Consider the following 12434-nt stretch of genomic DNA (forward strand, 5'->3'; position numbering starts at 1 on the left):
CCTCCAAGCGAAGCAACAATAACAATAAAGGAGGAGTGTCATCACTTTAAGAAGCAAACTTATTTCTACACGTTTGCATCAGTAAAATGCAACATTTCACTCCATCCACGTCTTTTGTCACGGGGCCGAGCAGATGTCGACTCCGGTTAAGATTAAAGTTTTTTGGGGGTTTTTTCTCAGTCATACATCGGCCGTCAATCTGTGGCGCCGAACGCAGCCGCGACCCTCTGGGCAGCATCGGAGCTGCCGAGGTGCCTTGGCATCAGTGTGACAGGATTAACACATCAAAAGCGGCGTGGAGGCCCACAGCGGCGTCGCACACTCAGCACCGCCACCTTTCATGTTCTGCTCAGGTTCACTGCAATTTCACATGAGCTCCACTTGCAAGATACTGGGGCGCCAGGGTGGGGAGGTGAGGGGGGGGTGGCGTTTGCACTATCTGGCGTTCCTTTATGCCCCGGTAAAATATGTCACATTTTCAAAAGTTGGAGAAAGCTGAAAGCACATAACAAAGTCAGATCTGGAAGTCATTTTTTGTCATTGCTGCCACTCTGCTTACAAGGATCATAACTTCATCTGGCCCATGGCTTTCTTACCATGATTTACTTTGTGTATAGTTATATCATAGATTCCCATCTACAGTAAATGGGTTATACTTGTATAGCGCTTTTCTACCTTCAATGTACTCGAAGCTATTTCCACATTCACCCATTCACCCACACATTCACACACTGATGGCGGGAGATGCCATGCAAGGCCCTAACCACGACCAATCAGGAGCAAGGGTGAAGTGTCTTGCTCAAGGACACAACAGACGTGACGAGGTTGGTAAAAGGTGGGGTTTGAACCAGGAACACTCAGGTTGCTGGCACGACCACTCTTCCAACCGCGTCACGCCGTCCCCCAGTAGAAGCTTGTGGTCTTTCAGAAGGATAAGACTAACAATTAATTCATTAAATACCATACTGACACAAGGTACAAGAGGACAAGAGGACCAAGTCAATAAGTGTCTGCCCGGTGGCCAAAATCTAGCCCTGGAATGACTCAGCTTCCCCTAAAAAAATAAGTGATTAAATATAAAGTGTTATTGACTAAAAATCTTTTGTCCATACACTGCAGCGAAACGAGACGAGTCATTGGATAAATGCTGGGCTTTGTCCCGCTCAGCGTCCCTGGGGTCTATGGGGCAGTGGGCCGGCTTCGGCTGGCCCGGGCGCTCAACTTCTGCATGATGATTGGATGATCTGTCTAAGGCTGAGTCCCTTTTTGATTGACAGCGAAATGAGCGAATCAGCGATCTTGTGTTGTGAACGTCCGTGGGCGCATTTTTCAATATTCATTCTGTTGTTCTGAGTTGAACCGGAGACTTTCCTGATCCTCTTAGCGACATTTTCTTTGTTTGAAAACGACTAGCGACAAATAGAGCTTCTATTTCTGGTGGTATTTTGTGTTTGGAGACTGACTTCTTTCACCCTGCAGTTTCTGTCCCTGCCGAGCAGCGGGTGCTGCTGAGCCCCTCCACCGTCTCAAAGCACTCACAGGCGGACACACTTCGCACAAGCCTCGCGCCAGTCCCAGCTAGCTGGCAGATAATTTGAATGTTGTTTTTATTTTTATTTTTTATTGAATAAACATACATTTACAAACTATTGTCATTAGTGGCAAAGATTGGAGCTACACACCCGCAACACCATGAGTCTTGCAGCCTAGCTCTGCTGGCCATTGAGAGGACAATTGTCAAATCCCTGGAAAAATACGCCTTCTTGGTACAACAGGGTCCCAGATCACTTTCTTAAAAAGGAACTGAGGGTAGAATTTACGTATAAATAAACCAACACATTTTATGATGTAGGCCGAAATTGAGCTTCCCCTCCTTGGGAGACCACTATCCGCCACTGGTGTGTAGTTAGATCATAGATTCCCATCTACAGTAGAAACTCATGGTCTTTCAGAAGGATAAGACTAACAATAAATTAATTGATTACCATACTGACACGAGGTACAAGTACAAGAGGACCAAGACGATAAGTATCTGCCCGGTGGCCAAAACCCAGCCCTGGGATGACACCGTACTGTGCAGTTCAAAACTTGAGAGACAAACATTTTTGCAGCAAATTCCTAAAAACACTAGAGTGCTCCTGTGGTATAGAGCAGGGGTCCCCAACCTTTTTTCCACCAGGGGCCGGTTTAATGTATGCATTATTTTAACGGACCGGCTTTCCACGTGGGCAGCATGGTGGGAAAGGGGTTAGTGCATGTGCCTCACAATACGATGGTCCTGAGTCAGGGGTGTCCAAACTTTTTCCACTGAGGGCCGCACACTGAAAAATCAAAGCAAGCGGGGGCCATTTATATATTTTTTATTTTAAAAACCAATACAATAAATATTTAAAAAAATATACATTTAGGCCGCCACTCAGGCTTGATCCCGGTGAACCCAAAGAGTTTTAGTCAAAAAAATCTAAAAAATGTGTCATTATTTAGTATTATTATTATTATTATTATTCAAAGTTTAAATCTCTAGATCAACATTAGGTCTATCTGTCAAAAAAACGTTTTTAAACATTTAAGTTGTATGCCCTTTTTGTCAAAGAAAACCAAGGTTTTTTATGGAAAAAAAACCCACCAAATATGCAATATTTTCCCCCAATTAAATATCAAAGTGGAATATTTGAGATTATAAAATAATTGGAACCTTAAAAAGGTCAAAAACTCATGACAAAATTGCCATTTTTTGAGCAATGACACACGCGGAAAAAAATCCCACTAAAATTATTGGGGATCCAAAAGGGTTCTACTCATTAAAGTGTTAAAAAATAAATTATACTTTTTTTTTACTGATTACTTTTAGCACAATAATCTCGAGATCAGCTTCAGATCCGTCCGTCAATTCGAAGTTTTATTGTTGTTTATGTTTTTTGTTTGTTCGTTTTAGGCCATTCTTTTAAAAAACAACAGCTCAGTTTTTTATATGGCAAACACAAAATCTGCAACATTTTCCCCAAAGAATATCTCAAAGTGGAATATTTGATGTGATGTAATTGGAGCCTTCAATAGGTCAATAATTCATAATGACGTTAATTTTGATTAATTATAATTTTAAAGAAAGAAACCGCCTACATGGGAGCTTTGTGTAATTAGAGTAAAAATTGCAACATTTTCTTGTTACATTTCACCTGTTTGCTCTTTTATACCACGTTTGTTTGTTTTTTTTAATCGTATTTTTAGAATGTGTCGTGGGGTCGTTAAAAAATGACCTACGGGCCGCAAATGGCCCCCGGGCCGCACTTTGGACACCCCTGTCCTGAGTAGTCCTGAGTTTAATCCCGGGCTCGGGATCTTTCTGTGTGGAGTTTGCATGTTCTCCCCGTGACTGCATGGGTTCCCTCCGGGTACTCCGGCTTCCGCCCACCGCAAAAAACCTGCACCTGGGGATAGGTTGATTGGCAACACTAAATTGGCCCTAGTGTGTGAATGTGAATGTGAATGTTGTCTGTCTATCTGTGTTGGCCCTGTGATGAGGTGGCGACTTGTCCAGGGTGTACACCGCCTTCCGCCCGAATGCTGCTGAGATAGGCTCCAGCACCCCCCGCGACCCCAAAAGGGACAAGCGGTAGAAAATGAATGGATGGATGGGCTTTCCACGTGTGGCAGATAAAAACAGAAAAAAAAATGACCATGAAAAATCAACTCACCATAACGCTAAAGTAGTGGGAGCCTTGGGCGTGTTTCTTTGCGAAGAGACGTTGATGGCGTATATTGTATACCAGTGTCTCTTAACTTTCTTGACCAGACCTGGGCAAATTAAGGCCCGGGGGCCACATGCGGCCCGTTAAGCTTTTCAATCTGGCCCGCCGGACATTCCCCAAAATTGTTTTTGGATCTTTAAAATGGAAAGTGTAGCCGCCATTATGATGTACAGTGATGTTTTCTAATGACCGTAAGTCTTGAACTATACAAAGTATTTCAATGGTTGGAATCTGCACTTTTGGATGATATACTAGTTACTATGGTCATCTAATTAGTTACTATGGTAATCTAATTAGTTACTATGGTAATCTACGTCACAGCAGCTCAGACGAGGCACCAAGCAGTGTGAGCGGGAAGCGTTTCCACAGACGCGGAAAGTTCTAAAGCTTAGTGATATATCAGATATCAGATTGTAGGTGGGTTTATTTTGTACCCTTCGCGTTCATATTTCATTGTTTGTTGCCTGTTTGTTGCGTTTCACTTGATTGTAAAATATGTCGATCGAAAGGGGGTGTTACATTCATATTTTGTCAATATTCAGTGTTTTATCGTTCATAGAAAAATGTTCAATTACATTACGTTTTTTAAGGCGGTCTGTCATAACGTTTTTAGCATTCAATCAGACATTATTGTGAGGTTTTGTATTAGTGTCACTAAAAATAGATAGACACATTTGTTTCTGTAAATGAGGCCCCCGAGTCAAAATAATTGCCCAGGCCTGTTCTTGACTATAGTGTTAGGCCACGAGCGCCCCCTAGGATGTAATATATCTGTCTTTTCAGCTCTGGTCCGTTTTTCCGCTTTTACACTTTTCTACCACTTGTGGCAGTAATGACGATATAAAACTAAAAGAATAAGTCTTGCGCTAACGTCATAGAGAAATTTCTTAAGCGCAAAAATTATGACTAAAGTTGTGAAGCTGTATTTTCATTTGCACTTTAATTTTATTGACGGTTTAGTTAGACAGATTTATTATTATTTCAGTTTATTTGTTTTAGCACTACATAATAAATATTGTATGTAAATGTATTGTTTATTTGGTTAGTACTTCTTTTTCTAATCAGCCTGACCTAAGTCTAAGGTTTATTTGTTAAATTAATAATACTCTTTGTGATTAACACATGCTTTAATATCCATCCATCCATCCATTTTCTACCGCTTATCCCTATTGGTGCTGGAGCCTATCTCAGCTGCGTTCGGGAATATCATTTATGTTATTGAATATGATCAAAATCGAGAGTAAGATTACGAATTCAGTGTTAATATTGAAGTGGCCCCGTGTCTACGCCTGTGGACCAAAACGGTAGTGTTTTGCTTGAAGGAAGACCACGTTTCCCATGAGGACCAGCGCATCAGGTTAGTCAGTTAGTATGACTAATCTTTCTACATTAGCAACGTATTTTATTTGAACTTTATATTTGTGGTTTGCTGTCATCGCATGTTTTCTTCTTTATACAGTGGCCAATGTTGATCCTTGACTGTCCTTTTATCCGGGTCGCCTCCCTTTTTCTTTTCTTTTTCTTGTCTCCTCAGACAAAACTTTTCGTTTCTTTGGCCGCTTCTGCCATGATAGCATTAATCGCACGTAGGCGTTTGCACCGACTTCCGTTTTTGCTAGAAATGTGTATACATATATATATATATATATATATATATATATATATATATATATATAGATATATATATATATACTATATATATATATATATATATATATATATATATACTGTGTATATATATATATATATATACTGTATATACACATTTCTTGCAAAGACGGAAGTCGATGCAAACGCCTACGTGCGATTAATGCTATCATGGCAGAAGCGGCCAAAGAAACGGAAAGTTTTGTCTGAGGAGACAAGAAAAAGAAAAGAAAAAGGGAGGCGACAAGCGGTAGAAAATGGATGGATGGATGTGTATGTATATATATATATATATATATATATATATATATATATATATATATATATATATATATATATATATATATATATATATATATATATAGTATAGGCCAAACGTTCAAACACACCTTCTCATTCACTGGGTTTGTAGATTATCACTGAAGGCATCAAAACTATAAATGAACACGTGGATTTATGTACTCAACAAAAAATGGTGATATAACTGAAACATTTTATTTTGTTTTATTTTATTCAAAATAGCCACCCTGTGCTCTGATGACTGTTTTGCACACTCTTGGCATTCTCTCGATTAGCTTCAAGAGGTAGTCACCTGAAAAGGTGTCATAGTTTTGATGCCTTCAGTGACAATCTACAATGTAAATAGTCATGAAAATAAAGAAAAATCATTGAAATGAGATGGTGTGTCCAAATTTTTGGCCTGTACTATATATATATATATATATATACAGTATATTTTTTTATAAATTTATTTATATATATATATATATATATATATATATATATATATACACTACCGTTCAAAAGTTTTGTGGAATAGCCTTAATTTCTAAGAACAAGAATAGACTGTCAAGTTTCAGATGAAAGTTTTTTTTTTCTGGACATTTTGAGCGTTTGATTGACCCCACAAATGTGATGCTCCAGAAACTCAATCTGCTCAAAGCTAAGGTCAGTTTTGTAGCTTTTGTAAAGAGCTAAACTATTTTCAGATGTGTGAACATGATTGTACAAGGGTTTTCTAATCATCAATTAGCCTTCTGAGCCAATGAGCAAACACATTGTACCATTAGAACACTGTAGTGATAGTTGCTGGAAATGGGCCTCTATACACCTATGTAGATATTGCACCAAAAACCAGACATTTGCAGCTACAATAGTCATTTACCATAGAATCAATGAATAGGGTGTATTTATTTAAAGTTAAGACTAGTTTAAAGTTATCTTCATTGAAAAGTACAGTGCTTTTCCTACAAAAATAAGGACATTTCAATGTGACCCCAAACTTTTGAACGGTAGTGTATATATATCTGTCTATATATATATATATATCTGTCTATCTGTGTTGGCCCTGCGATGAGGTGGCGACTTGTCCAGGGTGTACACCACCTTCCGCCCGAATGCAGCTGAGATAGGCTCCAGCACCCCCCGCGACCCCGAAAGGGACAAGCGGTAGAAAATGGATGGATGTATATAATAGATTATATATAATCTATATATACACCACATCTGCGGTCCCCCATCTGTGGTCCCCTCCATGGTTTCTCATTGTATCCCAATGGGTTGAGGGTTTTTTTGCCCTGATGTGGCATCTGAGCCGAGGATGTCGTTGTGGCTTGTGCAGCCCTTTGAGACACTTGTGATTAAGGGCTATATAAATAAACTTTGATTGATGGATTGATTGATTGTTTCGTTTGCAAGAAGTCGTTGTGCGTTTGCAGGTAAAAGTATCTTTTTTAGACTTCCACTATGGAACAATATGACACTGTCAGGGAAAGAGGAGTTCAGAACATTCAGAAGGAGGGTGTACTATCGTATGGAAAATATGTTTTTATTTAATTTACCCTTTAAAACAGTCTGAAGTAGACAGGTCGTCTCTTATTCACACATGCAAACCAACAGGTACTGTCAGATGACATCTCCCCCAGAGCTTTTTTTCCTGTCACTCACACATAACAGTATGTAGAAATGTTTAAAACACATCCCTTTTTTAACTGAATTTAAAAAGTCCCTAAAAAGCTTCAATGTTGTATTTTAATACAACGATTTTACTGAAATTAACTGCTGTTTTTTTCTTGCAACTGATCACTCCCTTATTGTCTGGGAAATGACGGCTGTTGGTTTTTTTTGGCTGTTCATCACAGGTACTTTACTGAAAAATCACATGTGATGAACATAAACATATGGACCAAAAGTTCATTTTGCTCAGGTTATGGACGCTTAGTCAGTATTTTAGGTAAAGCCATTCCCATTTCAAGTGCGCACACAAATGCAACCAAAACTACTCTTACTGTAAAATATGGTTCAAGGTTTGATTAAAAATGTTCTTTATCCTCTCTCCATGCTCAGGTGGTTGATATTAAAGGTAAACTGAAGCAGTCAAAGAAGTTTTGGTCCAGTCTGCCTGAGGAGATGTGTGCCGAGACCAGACTGACTGCAGGGAATGTCACTGATGACCACTGCTGGAATGGACACACCAAGGGGAGGTAAAGGGACAAACCGAGGGTCCTACTGGAGTCTGCCTTACAATTAGTGATGCATTTCAGATTGCAAAAACGTATAGTGGTACCTCAATTTATGAGCTCAATTGGTTCAATGACCAGGCTTGTAACTCAAAACACTTGTATCTTAAATCAGCATCACCCATTGAAATTAATTCAAATCTATTTACCGGTAAGCACAATTTCAAAATTCCGTCCACCAGCAGAAGTGGACATTTCATCACAACATCCGGTTTGGGGAACAAAGTCTATTTTCGACGGCCAAATTTTCGATGCATCACTTGTCAATAGTGCACAAATAATAGGCAATATGTATTATTTAAATATATATGTTGATTCCGAAGAAATGGTGAGTGTTAAGGACCGAAATTGACGCTGTGACGTATTTGCTTACATGTGAGTTGAAAAGTAAAGCTCACGTTGGCCCACGTTGATGTCCGTGTCTCCTCTACTTAACAGCCATAAAAAGATTAAAACCCACCCAAATATTTTACACTATATGAATCCATTCATACAAAAATCTGTTTTCACATAAAAAAACTTGTATTTTTAAGGTGTGGTGACCATATCTGTGGTGGCGACTTTTATTTTATTTTGTAGTAGTAGCGACTTCATTGTTCATTTACTTCAACTTCCTTTGTTTTCACTTTATCGAACTGCGCATGTAAGCAAAGTCGGGCCCACATTGGGGCCACATCAGGGCCAGTCAGCGTTTATACTGGACTCTGATAAAGTTCACATTTTACTTGCAGTGCAAACAGTCAGATGGAAAAAATCTGATTAAAAAAAAAATCTGATTTGGGCCACTTTGGCCTGCAGTTTAAACATAGTCAAAGATATTCAATTGTGTACATTGAACCTACAGGCTGTGCTCTCTTAGTACAGAGTGATCGATCACCAGACAGGTGTTTTTATGGTGCATTCAATGACCGCTGAGCAGAGTAGTACGCCACAGTGGCCTCCAAAAATAATAAATAAAATTAATATATTTTATTTCTTACACACTTTTCATTCAAATAAATCTTAAAGTGCTACAATGCTAACCTACGGAGCCCCTAAAGGGACATGGGGGAATTTTTATTTTTCATATATTTTTTATTTTATTTTATTTTTTAGATATGTATCTCGTGCGCAAGCAAAAGTTTCTCGTGCTCACGAGATAGTTTCTGGTGCGCCCCATGAGCATTGGATGTGTGCAGATGGTTTGAGGTGTGTGTGAAAATGCCAGTTCAGGAGTTAATTTGGCTGTATTTCCAACTAGGACTTTCCCCCATGTGTGTTGTGGCAAAATGTGAATGCCTGCCAAAAATGTATTTCCTTCGCTGAACCTACATTTTTGTCTTGGTATGTCCACAGCGGATTACTAGGTGTGAGACAAACACTTTATCCTCCTTGTTTAAGTCATCACATCCCTAGCTGTGACAGTGTCTTGAACAAAAAAGGGTCTTGACAAACAGGGGTGGTCTTTTATTGAGGTCAATACAGAATTTACAGTATTGTTCTCAATTCAATCAGCACCTCCAAGTCCGAGTCCATGGTTCTCGCCCGGAAAAGGGCGGAGTGCCATCTCCGGGTTGGGGAGGAGACCCTGCCCCAAGTGGAGGAGTTCAAGAACCTCAGAGTCTTGTTCACGAGTGAGGGAAGAGTGGATCGTGAGATTGACAGGCGGATCGGTGCGGCGTCTTCAGTAATGCGGACGCTGTATCGATCCATTGTAGTGAAGAAGGAGCTGAGCCGGAAGGCAAAGCTCTCAATTTACTGGTCGATCTACGTTCCCATCCTCACCTATGGTCATGAGCTTTGGGTTTTGACCGAAAGGACAAGATCACATGTACAAGCGGCCGAAATGAGTTTCCTCCGCCGGGTGGCGGGGCTCTCCCTTAGAGATAGGGTGAGAAGCTCTGCCATCCGGGAGGAGCTCAAAGTAAAGCCGCTGATCCTCCACATCGAGAGGAGCCAGATGAGGTGGTTTGGGCATCTGGTCAAGATGCCTCCCAAACGCCTCTCTAGGGAGGTGTTTAGGGCACGTCCGACCAGTAGGAGGCCACGGGGAAGACCCAGGACACGTTGGGTAGACTATGTCTCCCGGCTGGCCTGGGAACGCCTCGGGATCCCCCGGGAAGAGCTGGACGAAGTGGCTGGGGAGAGGGAAGTCTGGGCTTCACTGCTTAGGCTGCTGCACCCATGACCCGACCTCAGATAAGTGGAAGAAGATGGATGGATGGATGGATGGATGGATGGATGGATGGATGGATGGATGGATGGATGGATGGTTCTCAATTCATCTCTTTCTTTGCCTGTTTGGCTCGTTCATACACATTTGGGTTTTTTTTTGCGGTGGGGTGTTACCAGTACTACTGTATATACTGTTCATCCTCCTTAGACTTGTCAGATGTGTTCATTGTCTCGACTGACCTGTGGTTTGTTCGTCGGAGAACAAATGGCGTTCTGTCAAGCGAGGATAAAATCCCACGGTGTCCTTCTGCTGCTTTATCAGTCGGGCAATTATCTGACGACGTTTCCCTTTGCCTGCAGACATGTCACACAGAATATTGCCATTTTATTAGATGTAATCTCACAAAGGCTTTCTCTCAAGGCTTTTTTATTGGGTCACCCATGTGAAGATGACTCATGGCTCCAAGATGTTTCTTTTTCTCTTTCTTCTTTTCTTTCTCGGTTTTAAGAACACAACGCCCTTTGTCTGTTACAGTACAGAGTGTACTAAGAATTGTTGTTCTTGTTAAGGTATTTCCCCGATGTGGTAACGGATGGCCTGACCAACCAGGTGAATAACCCAGAGGTCACTGTCGACATCACCCGTCCAGACACGTTCATCCGTCAGCAGATCATGGCTCTTAGGGTGATGACCAACAAGCTGAAGAACGCCTACAACGGGAACGACATCTATTTCCAGGACTCAAGTGAGTTATTAGACTTAAAATCCGGCACCATAGTGGCACCAATGCCAACTAGTAATAACAGTGGCATGGTAATAATAATTCAGTGCTATAATTAATATAACAGTTAATTTATTGAAACCCATATTAAGCATGAATTAGGTTTAATATTCTTATTCTTTGTGGCAATCCACACAGCAACACTACACCTTCTTATCAAACTTACTCAAGGTGCCTTCACAAACATCGAAAATATTGAACATGTACACGAATAACACATGCAGGTCGTCTTCAAGGCCGTCGAAGTGGAGGGGTAAGTCGGGATGTTGTACCTACAGTCGCGATTAAAAGTTTACATACACTTGTAAATAAAATTTTGTCATGACTGTCTTGAGTTTCCAATAATTTCTACAACTCTTATTTTTTTGTGATAGAGTGATTGAAGCACATACTTGTTGGTCACAAAAAACATTCATGAAGTTTGGTTCTTTTATGAATGTATTATGGGTCTACTGAAATTGTGAGCAAATCTGCTGGGTCAAAAGTATACATACAGCAATGTTAATATTTGGTTACATGTCCCTTGGCAAGTTTCACTGCAATAAGGTGCTTTTGGTAGCCATCCACAAGCTTCTGGCAAGCTTCTAGTTGAATTTTTGACCACTCCTCTTGACAAAATTGGTGCAGTTCAGCTAAATTTGTTGGTTTTCCGAAATTTACTTTTTTCTTTAGCATTGCCCACAAGTCAAGTCAGGACTTTGGGAAGGCCATTCCAAAACCTTAATTCTAGCTGATTTAGCCATTCCTTTACCACTTTTGACGTGTGTTTGGGATCATTGTCCTGTTGGAACACCCAACTGCGCCCAAGACCCAACCTCCGGGCTGATGATTTTAGGTTGTCCTGAAGAATTTGGAGGTAATCCTCCTTTTTCATTGTCCCATTTACTCTCTGTAAAGCACCAGTTCCATTGGCAGCACAACAGGCCCAGAGCATAATACTACCACCACCATGCTTGTATGGTAGGCATGGTGTTCCTTGGATTAAAGGCCTCAGCTTTTCTTCTCCAAACATATTGCTAGGTATTGTGGCCAAACAGCTCAATTTTTATTTCATCTGACCACAGAACTTTCCTCCAGAAGGTAATATCTTTGTCCATGTGATCAGCAGAAAACTTTATAAGAGCTTTAAGGTGTTGGACGAAGATAAGACCTTCTGGAGGAAAGTTCTGTGGTCAGATGAAACACAAATTGAGCTGTATGTATACTTTTGACCCAGCAGATTTGGTCACATTTTCAGTAGACCCATAATAAATTCATAAAATAACCAAACTTAATGAATGTTTTTTGTGACCAACAAGTATGTGCTCCAATCACTCTATCACAAAAAAATAAGAGTTGTAGAAATGATTGGAAACTCAACACAGCCATGACATTAATTTCTTTAGAAGTGTATGTAAACTTTTGATCGCGACTGTATATCGCACGGGCCCTCTGGATTTGTAAAGTTTAAATTATTATTGTTTTAAGTCATTGAAATATGTAAATTTTTTAAAAAGACGTCATAAATGTTATAATAAAATGAATATAGCCGTGACAGTTCAATAATAAGGTTGCTTCAACCTAATTAAGGTTGTCTAATACTA

The 12434-nt window shown here is 40.2% G+C and overlaps 1 protein-coding gene across 2 annotated transcripts in view; it reads left to right on the top strand.

The window, feature by feature from the left end:
- Window positions 1–12434, top strand: part of LOC133664495 (glypican-6-like) — a 252654-nt gene that overhangs the window by 235183 nt on the left and 5037 nt on the right. For both annotated transcript variants that reach the window (XM_062069162.1, XM_062069163.1), the window contains 2 exons: window positions 7743–7879; window positions 10640–10815. In XM_062069162.1, coding sequence (XP_061925146.1) covers window positions 7743–7879; window positions 10640–10815 — 313 coding nt within the window. The remainder of the gene's footprint in view (window positions 1–7742; window positions 7880–10639; window positions 10816–12434) is intronic.

Source organism: Entelurus aequoreus, linkage group LG14 (genome assembly GCF_033978785.1).
Source record: "Entelurus aequoreus isolate RoL-2023_Sb linkage group LG14, RoL_Eaeq_v1.1, whole genome shotgun sequence".
Taxonomy (NCBI): domain Eukaryota; kingdom Metazoa; phylum Chordata; class Actinopteri; order Syngnathiformes; family Syngnathidae; genus Entelurus; species Entelurus aequoreus.